The sequence below is a fragment of the Oryza glaberrima genome, chromosome 3 (genome assembly GCF_000147395.1).
Source record: "Oryza glaberrima chromosome 3, OglaRS2, whole genome shotgun sequence".
NCBI classification, from domain to species: Eukaryota; Viridiplantae; Streptophyta; class Magnoliopsida; order Poales; family Poaceae; genus Oryza; species Oryza glaberrima.
Genome location: NC_068328.1, coordinates 24,211,264 through 24,232,586, shown reverse-complemented (window position 1 = coordinate 24,232,586; position 21,323 = coordinate 24,211,264). Strand labels below are relative to the sequence as shown.

The following is a 21,323-nucleotide window of genomic DNA, read 5'->3' as shown; positions in this document are numbered from 1 at the left end:
CTCACCAAAATAGAGATTGATTGGCACCTGTCTGTTGACCGTGTGTTCCCGTTGATGAGGACATCACCATCTTGGACACCACCATGCTTATGTTACACGTCAACAAGCTAAAGGTATATACGTTCTATGTTAAGTTTACTTAGGGCCTGTTTGGTAGGGCTCCAACTCTCAGATTCTAGCTCTAAACTCCAACTCTGGTAAGAGCTAGCTCCTCTAGGAGCTGAAGGTGGTCTTCAAAGTGTTTGGCTAGTTTGGTCAGCTCTAGAAATCCTAAAGAAGAGGATAGGGTGGAGATAGACAATACTACCCTTCATTTTTTTTACTTGATTTAGGATTAAATTTTAGAAAAATAAAATCATACAAGAATGAACAAAAATTGATTATCACCAATATAATGAAAGTACACACAGGACTTGTAAACTGGTAATTATGCCACATCTTTTTCTATGCAAGTGCATGGGAACCGTATTCATACAAGCATCAATACAAACCAACTAATAACTACGCAAGGCCTTTGGAAAACAAAACAAAAAAAGGAAGTCCTGATCATTGAGCAACATGAATTCCACCGTTCCAGTTGCCACAAAATCCATCTGTTCAATTTTTCTTCTGCATGTTCAGATACTCCAAATTGCAGAGTAACACATTGAGTGTATTTGCGGCAGAGGACAATCAGCCATTTTGTTTGCATCTCCTTTTATCCATATGCAAAGCAAACAAACCGATGTTTTTCTTCTTCCGCTGAACCAACAGCTGCCACTGTTCTATTCTTTTAAGCTGCCATTTTGATTACAAGAAAACGTCAAAATCATGTGTTTAAAACCAGATCTAGTTGATAAGCAACGTTAATTTAACGTGCACCAAACAATAATTTCACCTTCCCAAGTCCAAAAATCATAATGCCTATATGACAAGTTTTTCAGATCTGGTAATTTCACTCTTGTTCATTGCATAATACCAAGTAATTAACTCAACCCAAATCAATCTATCCCACAGAAAATTAGTTGGGAAAATTTTTAGGGTTCGAGGAGGATATACCGTGTGGGGTGCTGAGGGGTGTTGGGGCCTGGCGCTACCATATCCTTGTGCCTCCACCGCCGTGCGCCGCAACCCTATGCCGCCCATGCGCCGCCGCCTATGCCACCGCGTGCTACCGCCGCCGAGGCCTGCATCAATAAAACGAGGTTAGGATGGGGGATACGGGAAAGGGAAGAGACGGCAGAAGGAAGAGATGGAAGGGGGAAAGACGGGGAGGAACCTGCGCAGCCGCCGCCGGTGATCCGCCACCGCGTCGTTTGTTCCTCCCGCGCGGCGCCCTTGGTCGCGAGAAGTCGGTGACGAGTCCGTGAAGCGGTACGGGTGGGGAACGGGGGAGGGGAAGGATGGGGGTAGTTGGATGGCATTTGCGGGTAATTTTGCTATAAATTAATGGATACTTCTGAAATTGAATCAGAGATGGAGTTGTGGAGTGACCAGAATGCCGCTCCACATCGCTAGTTCAATTTTCTAGAGCGATTCGGTCCGCTCCGCTCCATAATTTTGTGGAGTTGGACCGTTTGGTTGGGTTCCAACTCTAGGAAAGATGGATCTAGGAGCTGGAGCCCTACCAAACAGGGCCTTATTATATGTTTGAACAAACATTGCTGCACCATAAGTTTTGTCTCTTCCCGTTTGCAGAAATACTTGAGTGGACGAAGGAAGGGAGTGTGAGCTCACGAGGTTAATTGGGGACCAAACCAAGACCTTCCCCAAGTCTACTCCTCTCTCACCACGTCACTTTTGGTCCATAGAAGGCAGCGATGAAATTCTACACGTTTTGGATTCGGATTCAAGCCTCCTTACAACATCAACTTAAGACGGACCTATCTGCTGATCTAGAAGGAATCTCGAGGCCTATGAGTACTTGTTGGAAAACTTATGGAGTCTACTTTCAGATAATTTTGGTCGCTCGTCAAAATTCCTACCGAGCTGTGTCCAAACCATCCACCTAGACAATGAGGGACGGGTGCAGAGGCGAAGGTAGTTGATGCAAGTGAGCAGGGTGTGTAGGATTAGGGAGGCCGACTAGAGGGTGAGGCAGGTGGGGAGGCGAAGGTAGTCGACGCAAGTGAGTGGGTGTGTAGGATCAAGGAGGCCAACTAGGGGTGAGGCGAAGGTAGTCGACGCAAGTGAGCAGGGTGTGTAGGATCAGGGAGGCCGACTAGAGGGTGAGGCGGTGCGGAGGCGAAGGTAGTCGACGCAAGTGAGTGGGTGTGTAGGATCAATGAGGCCGACTAGGGGTGAATATACGGTTTTAAAACTTGTGGCTAAAACAGGTAAAACAGGAGTATCAAGGAGGGGCGCCTGCAGCGACTGATGTCTTTCTCTTGGATCCGGCTAGTGATGGCCTCCTCCGATGGCGGCTCCACCGATAGCAAGCTCACGATGCCACCTAAGGAAGTCGGCTCAATCGGGAAGCGAAGGGGCCTCTCTTCCTCACGGGTGCGCTCCTATGGCGGCAGTTAGCGGACTTTCCGCTTCTGCTTGGGGAAGCTGGAGGTGGCTCTTGCCCGGTCTATCACTGGGAGACTACTTGACATTGCTCCATGGAGAGGAGGCAGGGGCTTCTAGGGCTTAAATAATCACTGGGACACTGCTTGACAATAGCTAACGTACTACACCATTAATGCATTCACTACATTTCTCTCTCACATAGGTTATTAGAGTTCGTGTTGCAGCTTACTGCAAATTTGTAGGCCGCTTTTTCTTTCTCTCCTCTCCTCACTCCTCCGCATAAGTACAAATATGATGTGGCAACATGTATAGCCCACTTACGTCATCTTATTGTACTCACTCTAATTCTGTGTTCAGCTTGTAGAGTTGGGAACTAATTCATCGCGCACGTAAAACAGAGTAATTTATTAGCATTAATTAAGTGTTAGCTAATTTGTTTTTAAAATGGATTAATATGATTTTTTTAAATAACTTTCCTATAGGATTTTTTTTACGAACACTCAGTTTAACGGTTCAGGAAGTGTGCACACGGAAAACGAGTGAATAGAAGATGCATAAAGTGAGAGACGAACACACCCTAATACTACTGTGTGCACGTTACAACTGTTCTAAAGAGTTCAGTTAAATATAGATGCACTGGGACATGTGTGCCATCAAAAAATCATGTGCACAAAAACAACCGCATGTGCAAATAAACGCACATGTTTTGGGCCAATCTCATGCGCAACATATGTGCTAGCTATTCTTAGGGTGGAGGAGGGAGCTGTGTATATCCTTTTTGAGGAAATGGATGAAGAATAGACTGTGTCCAGGTATATTCTGTTGGAGTGTCTGGATGCCATATCCTGGCTAGCTAGGGTGAAAACAAATTAACTATGGTCAAACTCAAATAGCGACTGATTTGAATTCATATTTTGTTTTTGTTTTCCGCTACCTCAAATCAGTACTACAGGCTTACTTTTTATTCATTTTTCTTTGCAGCCACTTGTAATATTTTCTTTCCCTCTTCTATTTCTGCATACGAGTACTATTATTACTCTTTTTTTTATTCAACACCTATTGTTATTTTGTTGACAAGTAAGGATGTGGCATCTTTACTTGTACCCTAAGGTTACGACCACAATCTTTTATCAATGGATTTATCTTACATTATGATTATTTAAGCTTGTCTCATAAAAAAAGTTTTGAAGAAACATCTAGATTGTGAAAAACATTGTTTTCATTGGTCGTGCAAGAAACAAACGTCAAGTTAGAAAATCTCGCTTCAATTATTTGACCGGATTACATCTATGCCAACCTATCCCTTTCCCACAAGAGAATGTGTGCTAACTGCTAAGTCCACCCAACTATTACTACATCTTATGATTAAACATTTTTTTACCCAGCTTACAATAAGCCTAATTGTTTAATTATGTGGTTTTTTTCTCTCTATTAAATCGTATATTTTCATGATAATACCAATGCCAAATGTAGAAGTAGCTATCAAGCCAGCACGGCGGGGTTTTCTTTTCATTTGACCTTTTCTTCTCACATTCTTCTTGGTTCTTCAAATTTTCGTCTTAGGCCGAGTATAGTTCCAAATTTTTTTTCAAACTTCCAACTTTTCTATCACATCAAAATTTTCCTACACACACAAACTTCCAACTTTTCCGTCGCATCGTTCCAATTTCAATCAAACTTTTAATTTTGACGTGAACTAAATATACCCTTAGTTTTTTTTTAATGTTTATCAAAGTATAGGATAGTTAGAGAGGACTGTATTGGATCGAACATCTTCACATATAAGGTTTATATGCTTTAAACCATTACGTTAAACCAATAATTAGCATAGTCATCACCATTGCATTAATCCGTCCTCTTCATCACATTGCCATCTAACCTATATTAAGATAACTCATTTTCATAGTAGTAAAATTGGACCAAATACATACTACCTACCCCTTTCGAATAATTGGCAAGTGGTAGTATTAACTTCATCGTACAAAATGTGATAGTTATTTGTATGCATACTTAATATTCTATTTACTATGAAATACGAAAGTATCCATGAGATAAATTTAAACATATGTCTTACAATCTTCAAAATCGATCATTACAATTTGCCATAGATCAATGTTCAAACAACAAAATCAATAGTAGCAGCAATAATTTAAAAACAGGAAAAATAGAATCAACCCGTTTACTCACTTCTATTATGTTAATACTAATTACTGTACACTTTAGGAATCTTGGGTACATCAATAATTCAATAGTATTATTTCTCCCTTAAAGAAAAGAGATATGGTAAGTAAATGGTTGCACACCCGTAATCCATAGGGGAATTTAACTATTTGCTACTTTTACATTTGGCAATTAACCAAATACCCTTCTTAGGTTTGCACTTACTATTTTACCACCGGAGAAAGAAGCTTTTCTAACTATTTGCCACTTTTAACACCGTAGACCGTCACATGAGCATGCTAACATGAATTGGGTGCGTTAAATAACCAATCTACCCCTACCTTCACGGCCCTAAAACAGTCTCATCATTCTCACCGTAAATGTTAGCCTTTGCAGTACATATATAGGCCATCTTGGACCTTTCTGTGCTATGTTTTATTTAATAGACTATATAAAAATAATTACACTATGCAGTTCAGAGTTTGTCAATGAAGTCTAGAATAAAGCCAAGCAAAGCATATCCGGTTCTCTCCATCTTTTAATTCAAATTAAGCTAGAAATAATTAAAACAAAAAGTTCTACTGTATTTACCCACTGAATATTCTAAATTCAAAATGTGCATTTGCTTATTGGTTGGTGTGAGCGTTTGTCCTTCATATCATTGTAAGGTGTCAAAAATCATAATTGCTAGTATTGTTTGAACTTCTTTGAAATGTTTTTGCAACCGGTGGTTTAGGTCATGGAGTGGCTCACTCCTCACGTCTTCTTTTTTTTTTCTCAGCCATTTAACTCCAGAACTTGGCTGAGTCACATTTTATTTTATGTTGAAAGGTGCTCAAAGATGTCATTTTTTTCTCATATTATACGAGTTATATTTTTCTCCCCACTTTTTAATATGAACAGATTTGTAAAGGGAAGGGTATATTGGTCATTTCGTGTGTCCAATCCATGTTGGCATGCACATGTGGCTGTCTACAGTGTTAAAAGTGGCAAATAGTTAGAAAATCTTCTCTCTCCAATGACAAAATAGTAAGTGCACACTTAAGAAGGATATTTGGTTAATTGACAAACATAAAAGCGGTAAATAGTTAAATTTCCCGTAATCCATATGGTAAGTACTTTTTACTCTGTAATAATAATAAACCGGAGACAGCGATGAAGACAACGAAGCAGAAAAAAAAAAAAACTCCCGTATGCTAATTGGGAACAGCTGCTGGAAAAGATAAACCGCGTGTGGCTTTATTGCTAATAATCGCAGTACACACATGACGTCACGTGCCGAACCGTATTTTCCACGGCCCCCCTCGTCGTCGCTTCCTTCCTCCCCTTTTCCCCTCTCTTCCATTTCCTTCCTTCCCCGCGTTGTCTCTGTCTCCCCCCAAATAAATCCAATCCAAAACCAGCCGCCTCGTCGTCCTCCTCCCCAACCCCACCCTCCTCGCGATTCCTCCTCCTCGTCGTCGTCGCCGGCGAGAGGAGCCGCCGCCCTGTTGCTGGTGCTCGGTCGATCGCCGCGCAGTTGGCGCGCTTCCCTTCCCTGGAGCCACCACCACCACCACTCACTGCAGGCGAGGGGTGGGTGGTCTACGCTGCGGTGGTCTCGTCTCCTTCCTGCTGCTGCTGCTGCTGCGCCGGGTAAGGACGCATCCCGTTGCTCTACGTTGCTTCGCGATCTCAGATCCGCGCGTGGGCGAGCGTTTTGCTTACTGGTGGAGTAGGGGTAGGGGTAGGGTAGGGGTGTGGTAGGTGTGTGACATGCTGATTGGTCGATCGATCGATCGATCGGTGCGAATCGATCTTAGCTTCTCTTCGTCTTCGGGAGGGCGATCGATCGAGCGGATTTGCTGTGGGTTATGCTGGCGCTCGCGCTGGGGTGGACTGGGTACTCTTTGCTCGTGGCTCATCCCACTTTCTCGTGTTTGGGTTGCAGGTATGCAGAGCCAGATCGTGTGCCATGGCTGCCGGAGCGTGCTGCGGTACCCGAGCGGGGCGCCCAGCGTGTGCTGCGCGCTCTGCCAGGCCATCACCACCGTGCCGCCCCCTGCCCCAGGTATGGGATTCTCCACAATGGTTTAATCATACTTTCATCTCATAGCGTTTAATTTCATCCTCTCTCTCATTCAAGTCTGTGTGGTCAAAGAAGTCCCCCCCTCTTCTGTTCAAGCTTTAGCTAGCCTAGTCTTAGTATCTGCTTCCTGTATTGGTCAATGGCTTTCCAGCTCATCTCATTTCAATAGTATGATGGTTCAATGTTATGTAGCACTGCCATTTGTGCTTGAAATGAAAAAAAAAGTTTTGATCAATTAAATATAGTCATTGCCTCTTGCAAGAAACATAGATATATAGAGGGAAAAAAATAACTTCCTCATTTTCATATTTCTCTACTCCGTATACCAAGGAGTGATAATACATTAATACTATTAATAGAATCGGACCATATTTGCCATTACTACATATAGTTGTAGTAGTATGTCACTATGTCTATCTAACAACTAACATGTGTATAATCATGTACTAATCTCATTAAATATTACTACCTATGTCTGTGTCTTTTTTGTACGCACATGGCATAAATATTCTTGAGGATAAGGATTAGGAATTGCAGCTCTCTTTTAGAAATAACCATTTGGCATACTTTACATTGAAACTTTTATGTTCAAAATTCTAATTAATACTAGTCCTTTTAATTTCTTATAGCTAAATTACTTAGGCCGGTTACAGGTTGGAGGCTTACCAATTTATAAAACCTTGATTAGATATCCCATGCAGCTGAGTGACGCGGACATGATTTTTGTTTTCCGATATCTGATTGACAAGGATCCTACTGTTTATGTGGTTTTCCATGTACAAATACCATGATTATAAATGCTCTTTGCACCAAAACTACGTGAACTCCCAAACATGCCATTCTGCTGTGCCATCTGTCTAGATATTGTCTTTTGTTCTTTTACACAATCTGCCATTTCTAACATTCCAACCACTTCATCTCTATATCCTTAAGACATTGCTATTTCTCTGCACCCTGCATGCTGGTTTGCTTATGAGAAAATATAAGCATGTCGTTCCACTTCTTCACCAACCATGCTCTACATCAACATGACTTGATCCCTTGGTTACCTTCTTGCTCTTCGTCTGAACTTACAAGGCAGGCAACCACAATGCCTTTTATCTGAAGAAGAGAACCTAAAATAACAACCTTCTTTCTTGGTACAAAAAGCACAAGAATCTATAAAGTGGTTTAAACACTGTGAGAATGTTCTTGCTGCCTTGTGGGAAGCTTCATTCTTAAGCCCCATCTTATCTGGGAAGGTTTCAATTAAACACGATTCAGTTATACCCAGTTTGGAATTTGGACTTGTACAATTTAGAAGACCATCAAAATAATCTGCGCAAAAATAGTTTATTATGTGCACCCAAAAAAGTGTGTTCAAATACGATCGTGTGTGTACAAAAATTATCATATTTTGTTTGCGTTTGTCTTCCATCTTTTTTCACCACGCATATCTTCTATAGCCATGTGGCCTGCATAGGGCCAGTTATATTGATGGTTGGTTACCAAGGCACTGGGCACTTCTGGGTGACAGGCAGTGACCATCGCCATAATTACTAATTACGCACGGTACGAGAGTGGAGAGTTATGAATCTGCTTTTAGAACACCATTCTGTGTTTTTTTTAGGCAGGTCTACACAGCACTAGAGGTGATAAATTAGCTAGGGGGAGAAGTGGGACTGTGGGAGTGTAGTGGGTTAGGTTGATGCTTTCTAAAACTCTATTCCCAATTATCTCTCTCCTTCTTACCTCCTTTTTGAAAGTTCCCAAAGAGGTACTCTTCTGAGGTTAAATTGCTGCAAATTGATTCAGAGTGTTTGCTAATTCATAAATACGTCAATGCACTTATATAAGTTATGTAACTTTCTAATGCAGTAATGGAAATGGCTCATCTAATATGTGGTGGTTGCCGAACATTGCTGATGTATACTCGCAATGCGGACACTGTGAGATGTTCATGTTGCAGTACAGTCAATCTTGTTAGACCAGGTACTACTACTTTACTTCTTTCTATCCTGTTTTTCTGATTGAGATTAATTTAATGGTTCTGACTGTTGCATTTTATCTTGTCTGAGAAACATGATTTTTTTGGTTATATTGTTGGTAAATATTTGAATCATGTACCAAACTATAGATGTGAATCAGTTGGTTTGCCTAAATGGAACTGAGTATTGCAAAACCAGCACTCTACTTGAATGGTAGTATTTCCACATTGCAATCAACATAATATAGACTCTCTGAACCTGTTTGTTTTGAGTTCAATGTAACGATCTACATTTAATTCCTGTTCAATTTAGTTGTTCATGGAGCTTACTGTTTAACCAAAATAGCCATAAATCGTCACCGATAAAGTGTTGGCAACTTGACATACGAATGCATTTCTTGCTTATCAGATTTGATATAATTTTGTGCTATAAAACAAAGGAAAAATGTTTTGCTGTAGAAATGAGATTAATAGAAGCAGAAATGTGAGATAATTTTATCTAAGTTTCTTTCAATCAGATTTGAAATAATTTGTATGGAACATAAAAAAGAACCAATTTGTAGTTGGATGCCCAAAGTTTTTAAATTCAATACCTGAATATCATGTTAGTGAAATAAATTAATGTAGTTGGATGTTCTGTTGAGAGTAAACAACTCAACATTGTCAGCCTAGATCATACTATAAAAGTATAATTGGTTCCCACTTCTTCCCCAAAAGCTTCGAGTTACATTTTCATGAATTGCTCAATGCATAACATAACAATATCTAATGCGATTTCCTTGGGAACAAATTTTCTGTATGATAGTTGATAGATAGCTGACTCTTCAGTATACATTATGAGCTGATATTCTTGGATTGAAATATAGTTTACTTGTTTTATTATCTGATAATAGTTTGTTTGTTACTATCTTTGTGTTAAATATTTACTAATGTTTTCATAAAAAACAATATTTGTAATGTTTGCCAAGGTGTACTCCTTCTTCCAGTGACCTGTAACGATGATATGATAGTATTTCTTGAATTGAAATATTCTTGTTTTACACTTTCCTTATCAGGCTATAGCTAGTAACCACCTTTTGTGGTAAATACTGCTACACTCTAGTAATCGTTTCATGTTTGTTCACAATGCAGTGAATAATATAGCACATGTGAGCTGTGGCCAGTGCCGGACGACTTTGATGTATCCATATGGCGCACCTTCTGTCAAATGTGCCATATGCCATTATATCACAAACACCGGAGTATGTATAGGCATAGCCTCGTTCTAGACTATATTTCTGCAAGCACAGTTCATGCTCTATTATAAAATGTCCTGATTTTTAACTGTCTGGTCTCAATCTTAGATGAATACTGTGGCACCCACGCCATCTCCAATGCCTACATCAAGTGGATCTTCATATAATGCCCCCCCAAGTGGATCTTCATATAATGCCCCCCCACCAACTTCAGCTGTATGTCACCCCTGCATTTTTATGTAACAAATCGTTCTTGAGATGTTAAGAATTATTTATCTCATTCTATTTTTACCTTCTGGCAGCCCACATCTCGACCCCAGAATGTAACCGTTGTTGTCGAGAACCCTATGACTGTTGATGAAAAGGGTAAACTGGTAAGCCCTTCTTTTGGTCTCAATCTAATAAACTGAGCTGTATTCATAGCTTAACTTCCTTTTGGCTTGCTTTACTAACTTTTTACTTTTCACTTTCACAGGTTAGCAATGTTGTAGTTGGAGTTACAACTGGGAAATAGCAGCGTATTGTCTGTACCTTGTTACATCCTTGATTTGTACCACTAAATACGTGAAGATGGGAATACCATGTATTACACTGGTGTTTGGTTGACCATTGAAGAACAAAAATACAAATGTTTTTTGGAATCTTGCAAAGGAAAGCATGAACGCCTAAAGTTGTATTTTGTATCTGTTGATTCTTTTCTTTGTATATGAGCTCTATTAGACTATATTGTGATAGAAGAATGATGGAATGACAAAGCAGTGTCACGTAGTTATACGTACCGTGCAACATGATTGATTTTTTAGTTTGTGTTTCTCTTGCTAAATGTGTTATTCTGGAGCATGTTAAATTGTTAATACGTGTAATTTGTATGAAGTCGGTTGCTTATAGGGCTTGGGGTTGTAATAAGTGTTTGGAAGAAAATAATTGGACTCCTGTACCATATAGGTGTAGTATTTATCAGTAGAGGCTGATATGTTCACGACCAAATGGGAGGATCAGCGTACATGTAATTTATGCCAGATATTCGAATTTAAATTGGACTTAATTTCTTACTGTAGCCATATGCTCAATTTTTGGAACAAACCAAAGTTCATGAATTTAGGAGACAAACCCAAATTAGAATAGTTAAATCGGCAACTATAGGATCCGGTTTTGCATTAATGTTTATTTAAATTTACTTAAAAGATTACTCCCGAGTTTAAAATTGTAATTTCTTAAACTAATTTAATGTACTTGTGTATTTTAGTAGTTTTCAACTTCGCAATGATCTGAAGTTTTTAAGATAAAAGGCTGTCCGGCGCTGCTTTTCAGCAAGCAAATGTCCTTTCAGTAGAATTTTGAGGGGAGGCTGGTGTTTCCATCGTCTATCTACATCTTTTATTATCTATTAAAACTCCATCAAACTTCCAACAAGCACTCCTAAAGACCGTGTTTGCAATCCCAGGTTCTTAACCCCTCTCACTCGTTTTCCGCGCACACGCTTTTCAAACTAGTAAACGGTACGTTTTTTTTAAAAAAAGTTTCTATACGAAAGTTGCTTTAAAAAATTAAATTAATCTTTTTTTAAAAAATTAGCTAATACTTAATTAATCATACGCTCATAGGCCGCTCCGTTTTCCGTGCGGGAGTGATTAGTTTCCATCCGTTGAATCCGAACACAGCCAAGATGACATGTGGCGTCCTACAAACGCTCATATGCTGCCATGTGGCGCTCTAATAAAACATAGAAATTCTTAGAAAAACATATTTAGGAAATATAGGAAATCCATCGTGGAATAGCCAATGCTCTCCATCATATCAGTCAAATTAAAATAGCACAATAAGTCTTGGTCTATTTTTCTTTGCACAAAGAGTGAAGTGCATGACCGGTCCCTAAACTTGTGCGGGTATGTCATCTAGGTCCCTAAACTCTCAAAATGCATTTTGGGGTCCTCAAACTTGTTTTGGATGTCATGTAGGTCCAAACGAGCTCAAATCCCTTCCATATGCTGATGTGGCATGCCACGGTAGCGCATACGTGTTAGTTGGACCTTCGTGTCAGTCACATATAAAAAAATATAATTAGAAAAACATATTTTCTCCTCTCTACCTTAGACTATTTATCCTTTTTTTTCCTTGTCTACCTAAAAGGACAAAATATGGTTTTTAATTTTAATTTTTATATATGCTTGACATGTGGATTCCACTAACACGTAGGCGTTACCGTGGCATTGCCACATCAGCGCATGGAGTGGGTTAGAACCCGTTTGGACCTATATGATACACATGCCAAGTTCAGGGACCTAAAAATGTATTTTAGGAGTTTAGGGACCTAAATGACACACCGGCACAAGTTTAGGGACCGTCCATGTACTTCACTCTTGCACAAAAGTTTATCCCGCCACAGTCCCATCACAAATCATGTTAATTGTCCATTCATCATCTTCCGTACTACAGGGTGGTAGGGATGAAAATGGATTGGAAACAGACGAAAATTATATATCTCTACCATATTCTTTTTCATTTTTTTTGAATCGAAAACCCCGAATAAAAAAAAAGGCAATAGGATATTATCAAATAAAGATACAAAGTGAATATAAAACAGGACGAATTCGATAATGAATATTTGTCAAAATATAAAATCAATTCAATCTGAGCATCCTGATCAACAAATGAGATATAACATTGGTAACAAATACTTGTTAGAATATAAATCTCCCTCAAACTAAGCTTCCTGAATGAACAAAAGAGATATAACATTTAATAATTTTATATCATTAATTTTCATAAGTGGTTCCACAATGGTTTACCTATGATACCCCACATGAAAATGATTTTTACTTCCTTTTGCCTTAATTGAACCCAAGATTCCTTCATGCATGGCATACTTACCTCTCACTTATCAAGCTTATCTTGATTGTAAATGGTACTCACTTTTTTTTCTTCAAAACTTATAATGTTTTTATGTGGTTCAAATAATTTCAAATAAAAATATCATAAACTACAAAGTAGTACATCCCGTCAAGCTCTACAACTTTAATATAGAGCACGTATCCATCAGAGGTCGTCTGAATAATATGTCAGAGATTTTGTAAAATTAGATATGAGATTTTTGTAATGATTTTTTAGACCCATAAATGATCTCAAATGATAAAGTTGTCAACTACAAAGTTTATTTCATTTGACTTTGATAAAGTTATGTATACATACATTTTTTTTGTAGGAATTGATATCTACATGTGGATATCCGAAAAAAAAACTCTGGATAGGTTTTCGACAGTTTTTTATTTCTGCCGGATACTAGTCTTACCATATTCGTTTTAGTATCCAGTACATATTCGTTTTAGTATCCAGTACAATCTAAAAATTACGTCCGAGACTATCTGTTTCCAAAATTGCATCTGGATGTTGGAAGCTATCCGAACTGATTTAATCCCTACAGGATGGTCTTTTCATCAACGCAGTGGTTGCTAAGGACGAAATTGGAAACTACACGACAACAGGTGGAGTGGTCATGGTGACTCCACAGAACAACGCTGCAAGCAGGGCCGGCTCTACAATCTTGAGGGCCCTAGGGCAAACTTGAAAACATGACCCTTAATCCTCTCTCCCCTACAGAGAAACGTGTTATATGTATATTCACAATTTTTAGGGTTGTTCAGATTGATGTCATTTCAAACAATATCAATTTTTGGTAAAGTTATAAAAGACGTGCATTCATTTGGTTTATACCAAACTTTAGTAAATACATAAGAAATCCTGCCAAAACTTGGCAATATTGCTAAATTATGCCAAAATTTGATAAGATTTATTTTGGCTACAATCTGAACAACCCCTTCATTTTCAAAGTGTATTTTCAAATCTAATCATACAGAGAAATGAACATTGATAACATTTCATATATATATTATTAGAAATAGAAAAATATCAACACTTAAACTGATCTTGTTTATTTTTCCATTTACTTAGCACCATAAAAATGCTTCTTGAGTAAAATTACAACTTTTCAGCACCTAAAATTATAAAGGCAACAAGAATCTATCTATACATACATTTTGATTGTTGAACATATAATCTTTATTAATTCACTAATCAGTATCATGTATATAACCAGAAGTAGTAGATAATAAGGAATTATTCACTAATCTTAAATACCACTTTGGCTCATACATATTTAGGCATGGGCCCCTAGCCAGGACGGGCCCTAGGCCGTCGCCCTCTTTGCCCTGCCCCAGAGCCGGGCCTGGCTGCAAGGTACACCAATCCTCGTTAATCGTGTCTACTGGGATATATCTCAAGTGCGAAAGCAAGAAGTAAAATAAGTAGGGTCTACTGATCGAGTGAACTAAGTATGTAAAAGATGATAGGGGGCCATGGCCCCCTATGTCAAACTAATGATTTTTTTTCTTAGGTCCAGGAAGGGGTTGGGTGGGGGCAAGATCGCCACTCAGCGCTCGGTATACTTTACATCTGTCCTACAACCAACTAACACTACTGCGTGATGATATCGGTGCTAAAGTCTAGAACACTGCAGGTGCCGCCAAGCATCAGGCGATGGCACTCCGGTTAGTATCAGACCATTCCATTGTGTACCAGTGTTCTCTAGAGGGAACATAGGAATCTCTGTAACCATTAACTTCATTGTCGGTGATGCAGTTGCTGTGTTACAAAACTTCTCTCTTTGTTTGCACATCGTTTTCTTCGTGGGTAGCAAAATATCATCGCAATTCAAGGAAGGAGTGATGCAACTAAGAAGTCTAGATTTATCTTTCAGTTTTGCACTTTGATAGGTGATATGTGCCTTGGCAACACTTGCACAAAGACATCGCTCGGTCATCCTTGGAAAACATACTTGCATGTGATGTTTGTGGATAACTAACTGGATGGCATTATAAACCCACTCGAGTATCTACCAAGGAATGGATCAATTGGCCTCAGCACAACGTATTATGTTGAGTATAATAACCACGAAGCGGACGCCGACATGAGTAGTTGGGTGCAATGGCAGGGCTACGATGGAATAATTAGTGTCACTAAGGCATGACATTTTACAATTGATAACTTCATCTATGGGAGTGATTGGATCACAGGCACGGGCACTGCATTCATACACGTCCTATGAATCAATATATTCATGGTCGTCTGTATGAATCATTGGGTCGTTGCTAATATAAAATGTGGCCTCATATTTTTTTTAAAAAAATACTACTCCCTCCATCCCAAGTGATAGGGCGCCCTTATTTTTAGGAAAATCAAACTCAATATCTTTCACTAATAGTCACAGTAACAATATGTATGCTAAGCATTATACATGTTATACCACTAGATTCATATTTTAAAGTACTTTCATATGATGCTAATTTCATATTCGTTGGGAATATAACATGAAATAAATTAATGGTCCAATTATGTTATTGAAGACCGTGTAAAAAAATATATATGCCTTATAATTTGGGATAGAGGGAGTAATAAATAAATTGCAAAGTAGACCGGGGCTATACCTACTTTACACTCGATGGAAAATAGTTTACAAGACATTCGGATGGGTCTCTACTATTACTACTTCTTGAACTGCGTCGTAGCCAATGACCCTCCAACCACGTCTAAATAGCTAGCATCAATCTAATGCTTTTATCTTTAGCTATGTTCCGCTATCAAACGAGAATGTGTTGTTTGCATCCAATGACAACTAAAGCTATGGCAAAGAACCCTACCCACCTATATATGCAGTGGTGATATAACTAAGTAGAAGAACAATGCGTATAGGTGGTGGTTGCTATACCATCATAACAAAATTGCCTTTTAGTAGCTATTCCTCTTATCCCTAGAGGTGGTATCATAACAAAATTGCCTTTTAGTAGCTATTCCTCTAATCCCTAGTAGCCCTAGCAATCTAATACATACTTTCCAACTGGCCTTGCCAGTAACCCAATTCAGTTTTTTTTTTCGACTAAGTGAACAAATGGAATCCTTTTTGCTTGGAACGCACATTCACATCATCATCATGAAGTACAATTCTTTAAGCCAGTGATGATTATCATTGAACACTTGTCGGAGCCGAGAAAATAAATCTTGTTCTAGCCGAATCAGTGGAGCAGAAAGAGAGAAGTTAACAAATGTAGTGACGAGATCTTAAACATATCATAATACATTGCCATAGATTGAAACATACAATTTTGAATCCATGTGCAGTTGCTCATCTTGGATGTGCCAGGGACATACCTGTTAATATCGAGGAATGACTATTTCTTGCATTGCTTTTACAGAAAGAGGGAGATGAAATTGCTGCTCTATGTTATCTTGCTGCTAGAATTACATCACTAACATATCTTTCATTCTAACAAAAGAGAACAAGGTGGGAAAGGGCGATTTCATGATCTTGCGGTTGCACTGATCTTCCAAAAATAAAGTTGTATCCCCCTCCCAAATTGAATTTCAGAGACAGCTTTGAATAGGGGTATCAATATAAAAATATCATTCCAAACCTTTCCAGTTATGAGCATGTGGTGGAAGGCTTGTATCTTGATAATATTTATCCAATTCATGCCCACCCAAGGTAGGTTCTTCTTATCGTAGAACTTATCCAGATGTTTCATCAACAATGTTATATTTTGACATGTAAGGTTGATTATGCCTAATCAACCTTTCTTTTTTGGTTTAGCAAAATTTGCTAGACACTCAAAGTTTGTGGTATTTGCTATCGGATTCTGTAAAAGTGTGACATGACTATAGGACACAAAAAATCTGGTAATATGCTGGAGGGCACCACAACCATTATTTTATCATTTCATTGCTGAATGGAGATATGAATGCGCCAAAAGGACAAAAATACCCCTCATGTTCATCATGTATTTGTTTAGGACTGGTTCAAATCCACACACTGTCCTGACCCCAAATCCCCCACTCCAAAACCCTCTAGCAATAGCAGTGGTGGCGAGACGACCAACGGTGTGGAGTGGCAGAAGAAGCAACAGAGCAGTGAAGTAGCAGATGTGGCATTGATGGAGCTGTGAAGTTACGTGGCATCGACGGGGAACACGTTAGTAGTGAAGAAAAAAAGCGGCAGTCCGTCTGTTGAGCACTCAAGTTCTAGCAACACTGATAGATATGTCATAGGTTCCTGACGGAGAAGTGCTTGTGTTCTTCCAACTATATGGGTCCCGGTGTACTGGAATTTTTAGTGGCATGGCTTGCATTTGAAGGGTAGTTTATTTGGATTTTGTCCTTACTCTATTGTTTTGTACCACATAGGATGGACAGTAGCTCAGCTTGTAGAGCTGCTATTCGGGTTGGTCCATATGTGGAGTTTACTAACAACGAGATTGGAATATCATGTTAGTTACCACATTAATTGTGTATTAGACAAATATACAATCTGTTGAATTGATCATATGAAGCATATTGATGATGAGGTCTAACATAGTCATGAGCAAGAGTAGCATTTTTTCTAGGTGAATTACTTTCTGGCATTTGCCGAGCAGTATAACTTTTATAATAATATAGGTTTATTTACGAAGAAGTAGAATTTACAGAAGAGGAGCAGCAGAGGAGTCGAAGCCTGATTGGCTTGGGCTGTCGCGGTCGAAGCTTGAATCGCTTGTGCCACCGTTGCGGGTGTTGAAGATGGATTGGGGCTCGCCGAAGTCGAAAGGGTTGTCTTGGCTTGCAGGGCTGCCTCATAGACTTGATGTTGCTCTTGCATCTGACTAAGTGTGTCCTGTAGCCGTATCATGTTCTGATGCATGGCTTCCATCTCGGCCCCTTGCGTTGCCGTTGCTTCAGCCTCGGCAATCGCTTGAGCCGTGCCGGGGACGATGGAGGTCGTCGCCTGAGCTATGCTAGGGACGATGAAGGCCGTCGCCTGAGTCGAAGCTTGGGTGGTTCGGACTTGGATGGTCGAAGCTGCTGCTTGCTCTCTACCGCCTGTGCCTTCTTGCAGCTCAGCTCCTGCTTCGGCTCGTGTGGGCTCTTCGCCTGCCATATCCGCTTCGCCTTCGCCTTCTTTCCTCTTAGGCACAACTCTCTCTTTCATTGTTTTCTTCGGTGGCATCAGTGGCTTCGCCTTGGGTTCCCCATGGCCGGCGCCAGCTGTTGTTGAAACGACAAAAGCTTCACATCGAAGGACATGGTTCTCTCAGTGGAGTGATTGAACATTAAGTAATGCATTAGTTCATAAAATTTTCTGGGAATCCCCCACTACATGCCCCTAGGGGGCTATTTATGCTCTCAGTACAGGCTCATACCGTCTAGGGTTTAATATGTTCAGGGTAATTTATATGGATACCCTTATGATAAGGACATTAAGAAGGGCATACAATGTCCATTCTAACTTTGGGCCCCTGGCCCAGCCCATAAGAGGCGAATGGCCTTCATGGGCCGTCCTGCTTGGTGGGCTCCCTAGCAGGTTATAAAATCTTATATAATCTTATAAGGTCTTAGAGGTTGGAGAGACTGAAAATTGAGCTCATAAAATCTTTTGGTAGTATACAATTATGTGTTCTAGATGAAACTCTATCTATCACCAAATGTGGATTGTAAATGAAGGTGGGAAAACTCATTTTCCAACTGAACATATTCCTCATAAGCCTGGGCAAATAGAGGTAGATAGAAGAGAAAATTCTCTGTGTACCCCTAAAAGTTCATCTAATCCCTTCTACGCCCTTGAATTTTGCTCATTCCCTTACATACCTATGAATTTTAGTTTGGATATCTTCCGTGCCCTTTCCGCTAGTTGACCGTTAAATTCTTACGAAAAAACCTATTTTGCCCTTTCCTATGAAGAAACATATAAATTATTAATAGAGTGTATCGCTGGAGCGTAGAAATTTGTTAGATGGGACTATTATATTTATGTGTTAATTATGCACCATATTATTTGCGGTGATTATACTTTTATATATGACATAAAAATTAATACTTATTTATTAGTTATTAAAAGTTGTTTATGTGGCATATAAATATATTTGTCTTATACAACAAATTTGTTGTATTACTATCAAAAACACATGCTATATAAAAAAACTTTTATTAACTAATAAATAAGTATTAACTATTTATATCATATCTAAAAGTAAATTTGTTACAAATAATATGGTGCATAACAAACTCATAAATGTAATAGTCCCACCCAACAATGTACTCCATTAGTTTATTATGTTTCTTCATAGCAAAAGGCAAAACAGACTTTTTCATAAGAATTTAACAGTCAACTAGCGGAAAGGGCATGGAAAAGATCCAAACTAAAATTCATGGGCATGTAAGAGAATGAGCAAAATTCAGGGGCATAGAAATGATTAGGTGAACTTTCAAGAATATATAGGGAATTTTCAATTAATACAATGAGTAATACTACCAGCTACCTACAACTGGCAATGTACAATAACACCTGGCAATAACTCTTGCCAACAAATCAATTAATGCTGTGAAATGAATTAATGCATAGTGGCACTTATCTGCTGGCAGCAAATCAACGCATTGAATGAATCAATCAATCAACTCATCAAATCTTCCCCAATAAATAATGCGAGTATCATCACTACACATAATTATATAATATAGTAGTGCATATACAAGCATATCGATCAATGGACCTAGGACAGTTCGTTTCAACCAAGGTAGTATCTTCCATATTCACAATGGCATCATCACCATCGCTTGCACTCTCCTTCCTCGTTCTCCTTGTCCTAGCCACTTTCACAACAACCACCGTCTTAGCTACGAACAACCTACCACCATCTTCGGCACCGGCTCTATCGCCGGCCTCCTCCGCCGCGGCAAAGGAGTTCCTCCGTGCGACCTGCACTTCGAAGTCAGAACTACCGGAACTCTGCTTCGACATTCTCCTCCCGTACGCCAGCTCCTTCAATGGCAGCCAAGGAAAAGTTGCTCGAGCTAGCGCGGCCATCGCTATCGAGCGACACGGGGGCCTCCTCGACGAGCTCCGCGGCTTGAAGCCCGGCCCCGGCGACGTGGGCACCGAGCGCCGCATGCTTGTGATGCTGCTGTCCGACTGTGTGCGGGACTTCGACGCGACTTACATGTTCGCCGACGAGACGTTGGCTAGGATCGACTTCCTCGTGTCCGGCAGAGGAAGCGAGGAGCAGCGTGCCTCGGATAAGTTGAGAGCGAATGTGTGGCTTACCTCCGCGATGGATAGTGGCGTGTCATGCACGGACTGGTTTAACGAGGAAGGAAGCCATGGCCGCCCCGCCTCGTCGCCCGTGGGGAAGAAGGTGATTGCTGGCTGCGCGACCGCTACTCATTACATGTCGATTGCCCTGGAACTTCTCGTGAATTGCATCACTACCTAATCCATGTCTTTATCCTATCTGTCATATATATCAAGTTGAAATAATAAAAAAATTGTGAGGAGTAAAATATTACATTATACTTCCTCCGTACTCAAATATAGCTATTTCTATCACAGTACCTTGTCCCAAAATGAAGCTATTTTTTACCTACCTCCTCATCTCAACCAATCACAACCATTCTCCTCACATACTTTCTCTTTTCTACCAATCACACACCTTCTCCAATCATTCTCACATACTTTCTTAATAGCCATGCCAACTTAAAAATACAGACGGGGTGAAATCAGAGTATTATATTATATTAGTCCTTTTATGATTGGACGTTTGATTGTCTCACATGTCAATCAGAGTTTTGCATTTTGCTTATTTGTTTCGGGGGTGAATCCTAAAGTTCCAGATTTGGTTTTGGATTTTTCCTCGAAGACCTCCCAGAACAAAAATTCAGGCAAATAATTAGTGATTTCGCCATTTTCCGTGGCAAAATTTAAGTTGAAATTAAATTTCAATTTTGATTAGGAAAAAAAAGGCTAACATGCAAAAACTAAGCGTTGTTGGGCTTTTTGTGCACATGACCATCTACACCAGTTCTAGGTTTTAAGCGCTTTAGGCGAACTCAGCACTATGGCCCCCTTTACTTGTAAAATATACTTTGTAAATAGCCATTAATCCTCTAAGTGATATAAATGAATTTGCAAAATAATGTTAATTGTCGATAAATTATATTGACATTATATTTGTACTACTATAAAAAGATAATAATGATGGTGGTGGTTCAGCCATATGGAACCACTGCCTACCCACTACCATGTGAGATCCATGTACAGTGAAGGATATTTTTTTATATAAAGTGAATGGCTTTCAAATGAAGGACAAAATGAAGAGAAATTTGTTTGAATTAGCTGGTAACAAAGTCTACATTGATCTATGTCCATTTTTCTCAGTAGAATAATCAATCTATATTTAATTAACTATCGGTTTGGCATGACTTTAAATTGTTAAACTTTGATATTTTTATAATATTTTAATTGTCTTTTTAGCAATTAAATAAAGAGAACCAGGCTATGAAAGTAACAAAAAGAAATCCATACGAAAATTTAATAGTCTCGTGATTA

The 21,323-nt window shown here is 39.4% G+C and overlaps 2 protein-coding genes across 2 annotated transcripts; both read left to right on the top strand.

Moving 5' to 3' along the window:
- The first annotated feature begins 5,985 nt into the window (after positions 1 to 5,985).
- Positions 5,986 to 10,979, top strand: LOC127768649 (protein LOL3). The gene is made up of 7 exons (XM_052294271.1): positions 5,986 to 6,288; positions 6,584 to 6,703; positions 8,579 to 8,692; positions 9,819 to 9,928; positions 10,031 to 10,138; positions 10,225 to 10,296; positions 10,398 to 10,979. The coding sequence occupies exons 2-7, from the start codon at positions 6,586 to 6,588 to the stop codon at positions 10,434 to 10,436; spliced, it is 561 nt and encodes a 186-aa protein (XP_052150231.1). The 5' UTR covers positions 5,986 to 6,288; positions 6,584 to 6,585; the 3' UTR covers positions 10,437 to 10,979.
- Positions 10,980 to 19,420: 8,441 nt separating this feature from the next.
- On the top strand, positions 19,421 to 20,371 carry LOC127768459 (uncharacterized). The gene has a single exon (XM_052294039.1). The coding sequence runs from the start codon at positions 19,486 to 19,488 to the stop codon at positions 20,209 to 20,211; it is 726 nt and encodes a 241-aa protein (XP_052149999.1). The 5' UTR covers positions 19,421 to 19,485; the 3' UTR covers positions 20,212 to 20,371.
- Positions 20,372 to 21,323: the final 952 nt, after the last annotated feature.